Source organism: Tamandua tetradactyla, chromosome 1, assembly GCF_023851605.1.
Source record: "Tamandua tetradactyla isolate mTamTet1 chromosome 1, mTamTet1.pri, whole genome shotgun sequence".
Classification (NCBI taxonomy): Eukaryota; Metazoa; Chordata; class Mammalia; order Pilosa; family Myrmecophagidae; genus Tamandua; species Tamandua tetradactyla.
In genome coordinates this window covers 173,421,597-173,438,659 of record NC_135327.1, presented here as the reverse complement: position 1 = coordinate 173,438,659, position 17,063 = coordinate 173,421,597, and the positions used below count along the sequence as shown (strand labels likewise).

Here is a 17,063-nt window from a genome sequence, read left to right as displayed (position 1 = left end):
CAGATTCTTGAGTGCTGATCTGGCAACCTGCCACTTTGCTGTACTCATTTATTAGCTCTAGTAGTTTTGCTGTGGACTTTTCAGGGTTTTCGACATAGAATATCACATCATCTGCAAACAGTGAGAGTTTTACTTCTTCCTTTCCAATTTTGATCCCTTGTATTTCTTTTTTCTTGTCTAATTGCTCTGGCTAGAACTTCCAACACAAAGTTGAGTAACAGTGGTGATAGTGGACATCCTGTCATGTTCCTGATCTTAGGGGGAAAGTTTTCAGTTTTTCCCCATTGAGGATGATGTTAGCTGTGGGTTTTTCATATATTCCCTTTATCATTTTGAGGAAGTTCCCTTCTATTTCTATCCTTTGAAGTGTTTTCAACAGGAAAGGATGCTGAATTTTGTCAAATGCCTTTTTCTGCATCAATAGAGATGATCGTGTGGTTTTTCTGCTTTGAACTGTTGATACGGTATATTACATTAATTGATTTTCATATGTTGAACCATTCTTGCATACCTGGGATGAATCCTACTTGGTCATGATGTATAATTCCTTTAATATGCTGCTGGATTCGATTAGCTAGAATTCTGTTGAGGATTTTTGCATCTATATTCATTAGAGAGATTGGTCTGTAGTTTTCTTTTCTTGTAATATCTTTGTTTGGCTTTGGTATGAGGTTGATGTTGGCTTTGTAGAATGAGTTAGGTAGGTTTCCCTCCTCTAGAATTTTTTTGAAGAGTTTGAGCAGGATTGGTACTAATTCTTTATGGAATGTTTGGTAGAATTCACATGTGAAGCCATCTGGTCCTGGACTTTTCTTCTTGGGGAGATTCTTAATGACTGATTCAGTTTCTTTACTTGTGATTGGTTTGTTGAGGTCATCTATTTCTTCCCGAGTCAAAGCTGGTTGTTCATGCCTCTCTAGAAAGTCGTCCATTTCATCTACATTGTCATATTTATTATCATAAAGTTGTTCATAGTACCTGTCCTTACTTCCTTTATTTCTGTGAGGTCAGTGGTTATGTCTCCTCTTCTATTTCTGTTCTTATTGATTTGCATCCTTTCTCTTCTTCTTTTTGTCAGTCTTGCTAAAGGTCCATCAATCTTATTGATTTTCCCATAGAATGAGCTTTTGGTTTTGTTGATTTTCTCAATTGTTTTCATGCTTTCAATTCCATTTATTTCTGCTCTAATCTTATATCTTTCCTTTTGCTTGCTTTGGGTTTAGTTTGCTATTCTTTCTCTACTTTTTCCGAGTGGACAGTTAATTCCTCGATTTTTGCCCTTTCTTCTTTTTTGATATAGGCAGTTAGGGCAATTAAATTTCCCTCTTAGAACTGTCTTTGCTGCATCCCATAAAGTTTGATATGCCATGTTTTCATTTTCCTTGAGATATTTACTGATTTCTCTTGTAATTTCTTTCTTGACCCACTGGCTGTTTAAGAGTGTGCTGTTGAGCCTCCACATATTTGTACATTTTCTGGCACTCTGCCAATTATTGATTTCCAACTTCATTCCTTTATGATCTGAGAAGGTGTTTTGTATGATTTCAATCTTTTTACATTTATTGAGACTTGCTTTGTGACCAAGCATACAGTCTATACTTGAGAACGATCCATGAGCACTTGAGAAAAAGGTGTATCCTGCTGTTGTGGTGTGTAATGTTCTATAAATGTCTGTTAAGTCTAGCTCAATTACTGTATTCTTCAAATTCTCTGTTTCTTTATTGATCCTCTGTCTTGATGTTGTGTCCATTGATGCAAGTGTGGAATTGAAGTCTCCAACTATTATGGTAGATATGTATATTTCTCTTTTCAAGTGTTTGCCTCATGTATTTTAGGGCATTCTGGCTCGGTGCATAAATATTTATGATCGTCTTCTTGTTGAACTGTTCCTTTTATTAATACATAGTATCCTCCTTTGTCTCTTTTAACTTTCACATTTGAAGTCCAATTTGTTGGATATTGGTATAGCTACTACTGCTCTTTTCTGATTGTTATTTGCATGAAATATCCTTTCCCAACCTTTCGCTTTCAACCTATGTTTATCTTTGGGTATAAGATGTGTTTCCTGTAGACTGCACATAGATGGGTCCTGTTTTTTAATCCATTCTGCCAGGCTTTACTTTTGAATGGGGAGTTTAATCTATTAACATTTATTGTTATTACTGTACAGGTAGTACTTTCTTCTACCATTTTGCCTTTTGGATTTTATATGTCATATCTAATTTTTCTTTTTTACCTTTACTGATAGTCTTCCTTTCTACACTCTTCTCCACACCTCTCTCTCCTGTCTTTTCCTATCTGTTTCTGGTGCTCCCTTTAGTATTTCTTGCAGAGGTGGTCTCTTGGTCACAAATTCTCTGAGTGATTTTTATTTTGTCTGAATATGTTTTAATTTCTTCCTCACTTTTGAAGAATGATTTTTGCTGGAAATAGAATTCTTGGTTGGCAGTTTTTCTTTTAGTAATTTAAATATATCATCCCACTGTCTTCTAGCTTCCATGGTTTCTGCTGAGAAATCTATGCATAGTCTTATTGGGCTTCTCTCGTATGTGATGGATTGCTTTTCTCTTGCTGCTTTCAAGATTCTTTCTTTCTCTTTGACCTCTCACATTCTGATTAGTAAGTGTCTTAGAGTACGTCTATTTGGATCTATTCGGATCTATTCTCTTTGGGGTACACTGCACTTCTTGGATCTGTAATTTTAAATCTTTCATAAGAGTTGGGAAATATTCAGTGATAATTTCTTCCATTAGTTTTTCTCCTCCTTTTCCCTTCTCTTCTCCTTCTAGACACCTACAACATGTATATTCATGCCCTTCATATTGTCATTCAATTCCCTGAGTCCCTGCTCATATATTTCCACTCTTTTCCCTATATTTTCTTTTGCTTGTTGGATTTGATGTTCCGTCCTTCAGGTCACTAATCCTTATCTTCTGCTTCTCAAAATCTAACATTGTAGGTTTCGATTGTTTTTTTCATCTCTTCTACTGTGCCTTTCATTCCCATAAGTTCTGTGATTTGTTTTTCCAGTCTTTTGATTTTTTCTTTTTGTTCATTCCTTGCCTTCTTTATATCCTCCTTCAATTCATTGATTTGATTTTTGATGAGGTTTTCCATGTCTGTTCGTACATTCTGAATTAATTGCTTCAACTCCTGCATCTCATTTGAATTGTTGGTTTGTTCCTTTGACTGGGACATATCTTCAATTTTCCTAGTGTGATTTGTTATTTTTTGCTGGCATCTAGGCATTTAATTACCTTAATTAGCTTATTCTGGAGATTGTTTTCACTACTTTTACCTACAGTTTTCTTACTGGATGGATTTGTTGTCTGTCTGTTCTTTGACATTCAACTAAGCTTGTTCTGGACCACTAGCTTAGGTTTTGCTGAACAGAGGAGAAATTTTCAGTTCTTGTTTTCTTGGTTCTTGCCCTGCCTGTATGGTGCCTTCCCCACCTCCCCACCTCAGACGGGTCTACTTAGGTATTCTAGACCCCAGCCTGATATTTCCAACACAAACTGACTTCCTGTCAGGAGGAAAGGGTCACCTGCATCAGTTTTCCCTGAGGGTGAGATCCACCAGGTTGAAAGACTTTCCTGTGAAGTCTCTGAACTCTGTTTTTCTTATCCTGCACGGTATGTGGCACTTGTCTGCCTGCAGGTCCCACCAGCATAAGATGAAGCAGTACCTTTAACCTTGGCAGACTCTCCCTGGGTTCTGGGTGGACTCGCAGCCAGTCCCCCTGGTCTAGACTGGGGTACATTGTGTGTGCAGTCACTTACATGGTCCCAGGAGCTGTTCTGTACTGTTCCTGGTTATTTAGCAGCTGTTCTGGAGAATGAACTAAATCCCATACCTTACTAATCTGCCATTTTGGCACCTCCCCTTTTATTTATTTTTTATCCATATTTCTTATTCATCTTTCCATACCCTAGACAAAAGGAGCATCAGACCCAAGGTTTTCACAATCACATAGTCACAATGTAAAAGCCATGTTGTTATACAATCATCTTCAAGAAACAGGGCTATTGGAAAACAGCTCTGTAGTTTCAGGCACTTCCCTCTAGCCACTCCAATCAATTCACCATAAATTAAAAAGGGGATATCTCTATTAATGCATAAGAATAACCTCCAGGATAACCTCTCAACTCTGTTTGAAATCTCTCAGCCACTGACACATTATTTGTTTCATTTCTTTCTTCCCCATTTTGGTCAAGAAGGTTTTCTCGATCCCTTGAGGTTGGGTCCTGGCTTATTTCAGAATTTTTGTCCCATGTTGCCAGGGAGATTTACACCCCCTGGGAGTCATGTCTCCCATAGTGGGGGAGGGCAGTGAATTCACTTGATGTATTGTCTTAGAGAGAGAGAGATAGGCCACATCTGAGCATAAAAGAGGTTCTCTGGGAGTTACACTTAGGCCTAATTGCAAGTAGGCTTAGCTTCTCCTTTGCAGGAATAAGTTTCCTAAGCGAAAGCCCCAAGATCATGGGCTTGGCCTATTGAATTGATTTCCCCCACTGCTTGTGAGAATACCAGGAATTCCCCAGGTGGAGAAGTTTAACATTTTCTCCTTTCTCCCTAGTCCCTCCAGGAGGATTTACAAATATTTTTTTATACTCTGCCTAACTTACTTTGGGGTGTACTGGGGCACCACAGTGACCTGTACTAACCAAGATCTCATGCCCCATTCAAGATTCCTTATACTTATCATGTTCAATTAAACTGACCAAACAAGTTAAAATAGGAAATGCACCAGCCAAAATATAAATTTTGCACCAAATAAACATTTATCCCTTCGGTCTCACTCAAGAGTTGAAGTTTTAAAATATAGATAATATCATCCTTTACCCAGTCTTCTGATATACCTTAGTCCTATCCAGAACAACTTCAGTCATATCACTATTCAATGTCTTATCAATTTTTCAACTGTTTAAACAATTCCTAAATGGGATACTTTCATAACTTCAGAGCTCTAACTCTGAGTCTCAGGTGTCACATAAACACCCGAAGTTTCTGGGAAAGATCATGTTACTCACAAACAGCTCAGTATCTCAGAATTTGAAATTAACAGTTACACCTCCTGAATACACGTGACTGCTCTAAGAGCTTACAGTCTAGGAATCTTAACAATATGCCCCAACCTGATATCCCATGCTCTCAATTTTAGTTCACTAAATTTTTATATTATAGTTAGTCCATATGATTGAGGCATGTTAATACATGTCTTTTCGTTCCTGACATTTCATTCAACTTACAGCTCTGAAGGTTCATTCATCTAGTTGCATGCCTCACAACTTCACTCCATTTTGCAGCTGCTCAGTAGTCCATTGTATGTAGACACTAGTTCCCCCTTCCATTCCTCATTCATTGTACCCTTAGGCCACCTCCATTCATTGTGGATATTGAACACTGCCACCAGACACCAGTGTGCAAATGTCCATCCGTGTCCCCATATTCAGCTTCTCCAGGTATATACCGAGCAATGGGGTTTCAGAATCACAAGGCAAATCCATCCCTAGCCTCCTGTGCAACCATCACACTACCCTCCAAGGGGCTGCACCTCTCATTTCCCTATCAACAGTGAATAGGTACATCTCTTTCTCCACATTTTCTCTAGCACTTGTTTTTCTCTGTTCATCCTTCAATAGTTTTATTCACATATCATACAATCCAGCCTAAGTGTACAGACATGCCTTCAGCACCATACTCTATTTGAAGACATTTCCTTTTTTCCACAAAGAATCCATACCCCTTTCTGAATACCCCTGCCTACTGACATTTAGTTTTGGCATAATGCCTTTGTTACACTCACTGGAAGCATATTACAGTGTTACTGTTGACTACAGACCCAAGCTTGCATTAACTGTACTTTGTCCCATACACCATTCGTTTTCAACACCCTGCAATACTGACATTTCTTTGTTCTTCCTCATGCAAAAACATTTTTTAACTCATACATTTAATCACCATCATTGTACCGTCTTGGCATTCCTAAATTATACCATCCCAGTCTTAATCCTCTATCTTTCTTTCTGGTTTCATATGTGCTTCCAGCCCTTTCCTTTCCATCATATTCAAATTCAGCTTGATTTATTGTACTTATATTACTGTGCTATAATCAGATATGGTATTGTGCTATCCATTTCTGAATTTTTACCATCAGTCCTGTTGCACAATCTGTATTCCTTCAGGGCCGATTACCCAATCTCTACCCTATTTCTATCTCCTGATAAACTGTGTTCTTGACTGAAATTCTCTAACTTAACTCATTAATGCCAGCTTATATCGGTGAGACCATACAGTATTTGTCCTTTCGTTTCCGGCAAATTTCACTCAGCATAATGTTCTCAAGATCAACCCATGTTGTTACATGCTTTGTGACTTTATTCTGTTTCACAGTTGCATAATATTCCGTTCTATGCATGTACCAGAGCTTACTTAGCCACTCATCCACTGATGGACATTTGGGCTGTTTCCATCTCTTGGCAATTGTACATAATGCTGCTATACACACTGGTGTGTAAATGCTCATTTGTGTCCTTGCCCTCACATCCTCTGAATAGATACCTAGCAATGGGATTGCTGGATCATACAGCTATTCTACATTTAGCTTCTTGAGGAACTACCAAACTACCTTTCACAGTGGTTGCACCATTTTAAACTCCCACTAACAGTGGTTAGGTGTGTCTCTTTCTTCACATCCTCTCCAGCACCTGTCGTTTTCAATTTTGTTTTGTTTTTTTGAAAATGGCCATTCTAGTGGGTGTGAGATAACTCATTGTGGTTTTGATTTGCATTTCCCTAATAGCTAGTAAAGTTGAGCCTTTCAAGTCATTTGTATTTCCTCTTCTGAGAAGTGTTTATGTTTTTTGCCTATATATTTTTTCCACTATGATCATTTCTTAGGACACTTGCATCATTTCAGAAAAAGAAACAAACAGAAAAAAGAAAAAACTCATACATATGATACCCTTTACCCCTCCCTCTCACTGACCACATTGCCAGGAAGATTCAGAAGCCTGGGAGTCATGTCTCATGGAAGAGGGAAGAGCAGTTAGTTCCTGTGCTGTATCGTTTTGCCCATTTTTAAATTGGGTTGCTTATCTTTTTGTTGTTGAGTTGAAGAATCTCTTTATATGTTCTGGATAGTACACCCTTACCTGATGGGTGGTTTCCAAATATTGTTTCCCATTGAGTAGGCTGCCTTTTAACTTTTTTTTTTAATTAATAAAATCAATCAATATACAACACAAACATTTTTAATGTATGAACATTTCATACTTCATGTGCATTCAATGGCTCACAATATCATTACGTAGTTGTATATTCATCACCATGATCATTTCTCAGAACATTTACATCATTCCAGAAAACGAAATAAAAAGAAAAAAGAAAAACCTCATACATACCATACCCCTTATACCTCCCTCTCATTGACAACTAGTATTTCCCTCTATCCAATTTAACATTTGTTGCCCTATTATTTATTCATTTATTTGTTTGTTATTAACAAAACCAATATACAACATGAACATTCTTAACATATGGACATTCATACTTCGCGTGCAATCAATGGTTCACAATATCATCACATAGTTGTATATTCATCACCATGACCATTCCTCAGAACATCTACATCATTCTGGAAAAAGAAATAAAAAGAAAAAACTCACACATACCATAACCTTATCCCTCCCTCTCACTGACCACTAGTATCTCCCTCTACCTAATTAATTTTAACATTTGTTCCCATTATTTATTTATTTTTAATCCATATTTTTTACTCATCTGTTCATACTGTAGATAAAAGGAGCATCAGAAAAAGGTTTCATAATCACACAGTCACTTTGTGAAAGCTGTATCATTATACAATCATTTTAAAGAAACATAGCTATTGGAACATAGCTCTACAGTTTCAGGCACTTTCCTCTAGCCTAATACACCTTAAACTAAACCGGGGTTATCTATATAATGCATAAGAATAACCTCTAGGATAATCTCTTGATTCTATTTGAAATCTCTCAGCCACTGACACTTTATTTTGTTTCATTTCTCTCTTCTCCCTTTAAGTTGAGAAGGTTTTCTCAATCCTTTGATGCCGAGTCCCAATTCATTCTAGGATTTCTGTCCCATGTTGCCAAGGACGGTTACACCCCTGGGAGTCATGTTCCACAAAGAGAGGGGAAGGGCAGTGATTTTACTTGCTGTGTTGGCAGAGAAATAGGCTACATCTGAGCAACAAAAGAGGTTCCCTGGGGTGACTCTTAGGCCTAATTTTAAGTAAGCTTAGCCTATACTTTGTGGGGCTAAATTTCATATGAATCAATCACAAGATTGAGGGTTTAGCCTATTGATTTTGTTGTCCTCACTGCTTGCAAGAATATCAGGTCTTCTCCAGATGGGGAAGTTGAATTTTCCTTCTTTCTCACCATTCCCCCAAGGAACTTGGCAGATACATTTTTTATTCACTGTTCAAATCACTCTGGGATTTATCGGGGCATTATTCTGGACAAAAGTCCAAAATCTCATGACCCGCTCAAGGTTCCATGTACTTACGGTATTCAATTAAACTGTCCATATAAGGTGCGTTAGGATATGCACTAGTTGAAATATAAATTTTGTACCAAATAGACATTTTTTGCTTTAGTTTCACACATAAGTTAAAGTTTTTAAATATGAATTACCATCTATTTTCAACACCCTGCATACTGACATTCCTTTGTTTTTCCTCATGCAAAAACATTTTTTAATTTGTACATTTAGACACTATCGTACATTCTAGGCCTTCCTAGATTATACCATCTCAGTCATTATTGTCTATCTTTCCTTCTGGTTTCATTTCTGCCCCCAGTCCTCCTCCCTCTATCATTCTCACATTCAGCTTCATCAGCGTACTAACATTATTGTGTTACAGTTAGATAGTATTGTGCTATCCATTTCTGAATGTTTACAATCAGTCTGTTGCATAATCTGTATCCCTTCAGCTCCAATTATCCAATATCTACCCTACTGCTATCTCCTGATGGTCTCTGTTCTTAACTGAAATTCTCCAAGTTCATTCATTAATGTTAATTCATATCAGTGAAACCATACAGTATCTGCGTTTTGTTTCTGGCTAATCATACTCAGCATGTCTTCAAGGTCCATTCCATGCTATTACATAATTCATAAAATTTATTCTGTCTTACAGCTGCAAAACATTCCTTATGTATTCATTATATATACACCACAGCTTGTTTAGCCACTTGTCTGTTGATGGACATTTGGGCTATTTCTAGCTCTTGGTAATTGTAAATAATGCTGCTATAAACACTGGTGTGAAAATGTGTTTGTGTACTTGCCCTCATGTCCTCTGAGTAGATACCTAGCAATGGTACTGCCGGATCATATGGCAATTCTACTTTTAGCTCCCTGAGGAACTGCCAAACTGCTTTCCACAGCAGTTGAACCATTTTACATTTCTACCAACAGTGGATAAGTGTGTCTCTTTCTCCACATCCTCTTCAGCACTTGGTGATTTTCTGTTTTATTGATAATGGCCATTGCGGTAAGTGTGAGATGATATATCATTGTGGTTTTGATTTGCATTTCCCTAATAGCCAGGGAAGTTGAGCATCTTTTCATGTGCCTTTTGGCCATTTGTATGTTCTCTTCTGAGAAGGGTCTGTTCATGTCTTTTGATCATTTTGTAATTGGGTTGTCTATATTTTTGTTGTTGAGTTGAACAATCTCTTTATATATTCTGGATACTAGACCCTTATCTGATATATTGTTTCCAAATACTGTCTCCCTTTGTGTAGGCTACCTTTTTACTTTCTTGACAAAGCTTTTTGATGCACAAAAGTATTTGATTTTGAGGAGTTGCCATTTATCTATTTCTTTCTTCAATGCTTGTGCTTTGGATATAAGATCTAGGAAACCACCTCCTATTATAAGTTTTTTAAGATATTTCCCTACATTTTCTTCTAAAAGTTTTATGGTCTTAGATCTAATGTTTAGGTCTCTGATCCACTTTGAGTTAATTTTTGTATAAGGTGTGAGATATGGGTCCTCTTTCATTCTTTTGCATATGGATATCTAGTTCTCCAGGCACCATTTATTGAAGAGGCTGTTATATCCCAGGCAATTTGGCTTTGACTGCCTACCAAAGATCAATTGTCCTTAGATGAGAGGGGTCTGTATCTGAATACTCTATTCATTTCCATTGGTTAGTATATCTATCTTTATGCTGATACCATGCTTTTTGATCACTGTAGCATCATAACATGCTTTAAAGTCATTTCTCTCTCTCTTGACCTTGGCTCAAATATTTCACTACTTTTTTACTTAGATATCATAACATAAGCAAACACAAAATATTCAAAACTGAACTCCTAATCTTCTTAAATACTGCTACAACCACAGTCTTGTTCAACTCAATTGATAGCAATATATCATCTTAAAATCACTCCAATCAAAAACCTAGGAGTCTACTTGTCATTCAGCAAGATGGTGGAGTGAGAGGCTCGATTCCATCCCCCAATAGCAACAGTGAAAAATCAGCAGAAACTGGCAGAACCAACTTCTTTACAGTTGTGGAAAACAGATAAAGTGTTGAAGTAACTGGAGAAGGCTGAATTAAGGAAAATTATGGGGCACTTATGCCACTTTTCTCCATTTACTTCCTGTGTTCTGAAATGTAAGTCCACGGTCCTTGTGGTACTTAGATTCAGGTGTCAACTTGGCTAGGTGAAGGTGCCCAGTTCTACTGCTGTGGACATGAGCTAATGGCAGCATGTGAACCTCATCTGTTGTTTATTACATCTGCAGTCAGCTAGGAGGTGTACCTGTTGCAATGAATGATGTTTGATTTAACTGGCTGGTGCTTAAATGAGAGAGCTTAATGTAGCACAGCCCAAGCAGCTCAGCATACCTCATCTCAGCACTTGTAGCTCAGCCCAGGCCTTTGGAGATGCAGAAAGGAATCACCCCAGGGAAAGTTGTTGGAACCCAGAGGCCTGGGCCAGCAGAGACTGTCCTCTGCCTTCCCACATAAGAAGGAACCTCAGTTGAAAGTTAGCTGCCTTTCCTCTGAAGAACTAATGAAATAAATCACCTTTTATTAAAAGCCAATCAGTATTTGGTGTGTTGCATTCTGGCAGCTAGCAAACTACAACAGTACTGGTTTCTGGAGAGAACGGAGTAACCTTTATAATGCATATTGGCACATGCATATCTGTGGGAGGCTGAACAACTCATTCAGGGCACTCCCTTGCGGCTCAACACTCACAGAACTCACTCTGAACAGTAGAAGCCATTGTTAAAATGCCCTAAGAAAACAATCAAACCACAGGTGCCTGGGGCAAAGGACTATGTGCTGAGATAAAAAATTAGCTCCTAAAAGGAAAGACCACAAATTTCCTGGGGGCAATTGGAGGAATGCCCCTTCAAAAGGGGGAACTGAGAAGGCCATAAGCCCATAGCCAGGACAAGACCTATGCTCAGAAAAGAACTGAGAGGATACTATGCTTTTGCCTTAGGCCGTTCTGTAGGACCACTGTAAGGCAGTCTAAGGGCTAAAGGATGTCACAAACACAGAACCAATCCACAAAAAGAAACAGAGGTGATTTTTGTTGTTATTTTTGTTTTTTTTTGGTAGCTCGTGGCATTCAAAGAAATCTGTCAATAATATCAGCTGTATATAAGCTTAAGGAATAAAGGCTCAAAATCAAATCGACTACAATAACCTTCAAAAATAAGGGGGGAAAAAGATCCCATAAACCATGGAAGGACAATCTGGTTTCCAGAGTTGACACATTATATTATTAAAATACCCAGATTTCAACAAAAACTACAAGGCATAGAAAAAAATAGGAAAAGAAGGTTCATTCAAAAGAGCAATAAGAGTAATAAGCACAGGGTCTAGGTATGTAACAACTATTCAATAAGTGGAGGTTGTTACCATCGTTAAAGTTTAACCTTCTTTCCAAACTAAAATTTTTATTGCCATCTAACACTATTAGTAACCAAAAGGACACTTTTCTATAGTTTTCAGAATTTTATCACTTACTAAGGCTACAAAGTAAAATGGTGCAGGAAATATATATGAAAATGTTTGATTACATGATTTTGTAGTCAAATGGTAAAGATAATGATGTGAAACTATAAAAATATTTTGGGGTTATATTCTAAAACATCAAATTATAAAGATACTATATAGTCAACTCTATCACTGCAGTCTCTGTTACGAGTTATCAATAGGTCAAGCAGATGTCAATAATCTAGATCAGCATTAAGGGACTGAGATCAGCATCAAGGGATTGAGAAAACCTTCTCGACCAAAAGGGGGAAGAGTGAAATGAGACCAAGTGTCAATGGCTGAGAGATTCCAAACAGAGTCAAGAGGTTATTCTTACGCATTAAGTAGATATCACCTTGTTATTCAAGATGTAATGGAGAGGTTGGAGGGAATTGCCTGAAAATGTAGAGCTGTGTTCCAGTAGCCATGTTTCTGATGATGATTGAACAATGATAGTGCTTTCATAACGTGACTGTGTGATTGTGAAAACCTTGTGTCTGATGCTCTTTTTATCTACCTTGTCAACAGATGAGTAGGACATATGGAATAAAAATAAATAATAGGGGGAACAAATGTTAAAACAAATTTAGTTTGAAATGCTAGTGATAAATGCAAGTGATGGGTAAGGGGTATGGTATGTATAATCGTTTTTATTTTCTCTGTTATCATTTTATTTTTTTCTGAATTGATGCAAATGTTCTAAGAAATGATGAATATGCAACTACGTGATGATACAAAGAATTACTGATTATATATGTAGAATGGAATGATATGTTAATGCTTTTGTTTGTTGCTAATTTAAAAAAAAAATAAATAATAATCTAGAGCTGGTCTAATTTGTAGTGGCTAGGTCTTGAGTCACTCCAAGATAGGCATAACACCTTCACAGAAATTATACCCTTTAACTCTAACAGCTGCAAAATTTCATAAGCAAGATCATTGTTCTGTATGCAGAAACTTTTAAGCATAAATATATATATCTTCAGTTTGTATCTCGCTTTGAAAGAGGAAAGCAAAGCCAAGTAGGATAAATATAAGATGTTCACAATATTTATACTGTCATGTTATTAAATTTCCAAAGACAAAAACTATCTCCAATATTTAGATAACATCTGTAATAGCAGATAATGTTAATTAAAAGTTTTCAATGAACTATGTTTATACCTGTGTTTTCTTATGAGGTATTTACAGTGCCTCAGTAGGTAATCTTTTGAAGGCCTACACAACTTCAGTGACCAGAAGTCATCTAATCTCATCTTTGGAGAGCAGGATTTTCCTGGATTCCCACCAAATAAATAATGAACCTACAATCAATTAAAAAAAACAACAGATTTTCAAAAATTCATGCATACTCAAGAAAATGCATAAACCACAGTAAAATTCCCTTATTTTGGTACTACTGAAAACAGGTAACTTTCTTAGCCTTATTATGCAAAAACTAAAAACATTAATGCATTTTTAATAAATATGCCTTGATTTTTCTCAAGTTTCCATTTTACCTTAAAGCACAAAGCTACTTTCTTAAGTAAATTTTATAGTGAAATAAGTTGTATTACCTCAATTACAATGACCATGGAAGTCATGAAACAAAACAACAGAGAGAAGCTAATCTAAGATATATAGTTTGCTGAAAACAAATCATAAAAGAAATTATCAACCTAATTAGGTGTTGACCATAACAAATGCTATTTTTTAAAAGTTCTGACATACATGCTGAATCACTGAGGGTTGATAGCAAAGTATAAACTTAAAATTTTAATGTCTTAATTTTGCTTTAGACATAATGCCAAATATTAAGCGGCACATATATTTTGTGAAATAATTTCACAAATGTTATTCCATTATTTAACACCAAAAAAATAAATATAAAAGGCATGCAGTAATGATTCCACTATATTCAAGTTGAAGTCCTAAAGAAAAAATTAAGTACAATTTTAATGATATTATTTATTTATAAAAGAACTGAAGCATTTCTTGAAATTTTGAAAACATTCATATTCAATGTGTTACATAATAGAGCTATTATTTCCATTCTGAAGATGGAAATTATTTTTTCCTTTAATTTGGAAGACACTAAAAGAAAGGGTTTTTATTCACTCCCATGGTATCTCTTTTACATAGAAGTCTCAAACTATAGAACCTAAAATTTAATTATCTGTGGCCTGAATAGAAAGAAAACAGGCTCTGTTAATAACGTATAATCTGAATCCAATCATTGAACTATGTTAATTTTAAGGGAGAAATAGTTAAAGAAACCACTCCAAATGTTTACTGACAATTGAACTTCAAAATGCAAGACTGTTTTCACTAGGCTGATGGAGAAGATATTTTACTCAAGCCTAGGCGAAATAAAATAAAAGAACTTCTTACACAAATGGGGAAATCTAAAATCAGTAAGTCATATACCTGTTTCTATTCACTGTGTGGGACAACTACCCAAAAGCCGAAAACTGTACATCTTTTATGTGGCTATACATATTGGAGAAACACAGGCTATACTATCTGACCTACACAGCTAAGAAGCAATCATTGGGCATTTACAAAAGAAGAAAAGTTTTAGATTTACAGACTTGCAAAATGTTTATTCTTTTAAGAAATTTTAGGGAGACGTGATATTGAATATCAGCTATGTATTTTATGTAACTTAAAAAAATCAAATCCACTTAAAATCAATCAGAAACAGACTGGTCATGTAAAGTTATCACGTAAATGTATTCAAGATACCTTGTGTAACTCATCATATACAAGCTGATGTGCAAATCTTGGACATGGTTCTTCCTCCTGGACACTTTTATTTGGATTATCTTTTGCAGCCTGATCATTCTTATAGACACAAGACCTGTAAGATATTGCTTTTAGGTTATTTTATTCTAGAAAATTTGCAGAAAACATAATACAAATATAATTGTAGCAAGCAAATGAGTTACATCCCTAATAATAAACAAAAAATTATAAATTTGCTCACATCAAATCTTAAAATTCTAGTCACTCATAAAATAATATGAATTTGTTAGAACTGAGCTCTGAACTATCCCCCCCTTATTGTTTATTTTTATTCCATTTGTTTTACTTGTCTGTTGATAAGATAGATAAAAGAAGTATCAGACATGAGGTTTTCACAATCACACAGCCACACTGTGAAAGCTATATCGTTATACAATCATTTTCAAGAAACATGGCTACTGGAACATAACTCTACATCAGGCATTCCCTTCAGCCTCTCCATTACATCTTGACTAACAAGGTGACATCTATTTAATGCGTAAGAATAACCTCCAGGGTAAACTTTCAACTCTGTTTGGAATCTCTCAGCCATGGACACTTTATTTTGTCTCATTTCCCTCTCCCCCCTTTTGGTTGAGAAGGTTTTCTGAATCCCTTGATGCTGAGTCTCAGCTCATTCTATGATTTCTGTTCCATATTACCAGGAAGGTCCACACCCATGGGAGTCATGTCCCATGTACAAAGGGGAAGGGCAGTGAGTTTGCCTGTTGAGTTGGCTGGACAGAGAGGCCACAGCTGAGTAACAAAAGAGGTTCTCTTGCGGGTGACTCTTAGGCCTAATTTTAAGCAGGCTTGACCTATCCTTTGTGGGGTTAACTTTCATATGAACAAACCCCAAGATTGGGGTGAGCTCTGAACTTTTAATGGCCCTCAAAAAGCTCACTTAAGAACAATTTATCTCACATTATGCAATACAAACAGCGTACATGAAGACTAAAACTAAAGGGTAAAAGAGATGATTTATTTTCTGTCTACTCATGATAAAAAGATTCACAATACTTTCATTTTTGCTATAAAGTTCTACTTAGGAAATAAATTCCCTCAGTTTCTGAGCACCACCCTCAGTTACCTAAGGGTGGTACCTAAGGTACCTAAGGGTACCTAAGAGGTCTTCTGTCATGCTTCTGTGCTGTAGAATATTCACTTATGGAGAAGTAACAGAATGTTAGCACTGAATCCTCTAGGCCAGTGTTTCAGAAAGTAAAATGTGCAGCACCAGTTCTGTGAGATATTCTGTGACAAAGGGGCCTCGTATGGAAATGCTAATAATCTCCCCTCTTTGGAGGATCAAAATCCCTATCAGCTTATTAAAAACTTTGAAGGGGTCTAATGTAAAGAAATCTGCTTACCTTAACATTTCCCAATTTATTTGGCCAAAAGTATACTTTTTCAAGTCACATCTATTGCTATCTTCTAGGAATGGTGTACCTTACAGTATACTTTAGGAAACCCCACTCTAGTTGAATATCTTTCTTTTACAAAAACTAAGACTTGGAGGTGTTACTTTTCAAGTTCACGCCTCTACTCAGTAGCATAACCTAGACTAAAACACAATTCTTTTGACTCCAGGCCAGAAACCATCTACTAATTAAACAGCTTAAACCTAGCCCGATTTAGTGAACATCATTGTATGTGTAGGCACCATATCCACTGTTTTTTAAAACCTTTTTTTTTAATTGGATAATATAACATATGTACAAAGCAAAGAAAGAAAAAAGCAATAGTTTTCAAAGCACTCTTCAACAAATAGTTACAGGACAGATTCCAGAGTTTGTCATGGGCTACCATAACATCATCTTGGATTTTTCCTTCTAGCTGCTCCAGAATATAGGAGGCTAGAAAGAATAAATTTTTTTTTAATCATCACAATCAACATTTTTTTTTCTTTTTTGTGAAAAATAACATATAAACAAAAGAGCAATAAATTTCAAGTATACCACAACAATAAGTTGTAGAAAAGATTTCAGAGTTCGGTATGGATTACAATTCCACAATTTAAGGTTTTTACTTCTAGCTGCTCTAAGATACTGGGGACTAAAAGGAATATCAGTTTAATGATTCAGCAATCATATTTGTTTGTTAAACCCTACCTTCTCTGTATAACACCACCATCCCCTTTGATCTTTCTATCCCACTTTTTAGGGGTATTTGGGCTATGGCATTCTAACTTTTTCATGTTGGAAGGGGCTGTCTATAATATGGGTACAGAGATGGAACTAGC

At 36.4% G+C, this 17,063-nt stretch overlaps 1 protein-coding gene across 1 annotated transcript in view; it reads right to left on the bottom strand.

Annotated features, from left to right (window-relative positions):
* MKLN1 (muskelin 1) overlaps positions 1 to 17,063 on the bottom strand; it is a 299,405-nt gene that overhangs the window by 43,063 nt on the left and 239,279 nt on the right. Inside the window, exons 14-15 of the mRNA XM_077135509.1 lie at positions 14,783 to 14,897; positions 13,223 to 13,362 (exon numbers count right to left, since the gene is read on the bottom strand). Of these exons, the coding sequence (XP_076991624.1) occupies positions 13,223 to 13,362; positions 14,783 to 14,897 (255 nt within the window). The remainder of the gene's footprint in view (positions 1 to 13,222; positions 13,363 to 14,782; positions 14,898 to 17,063) is intronic.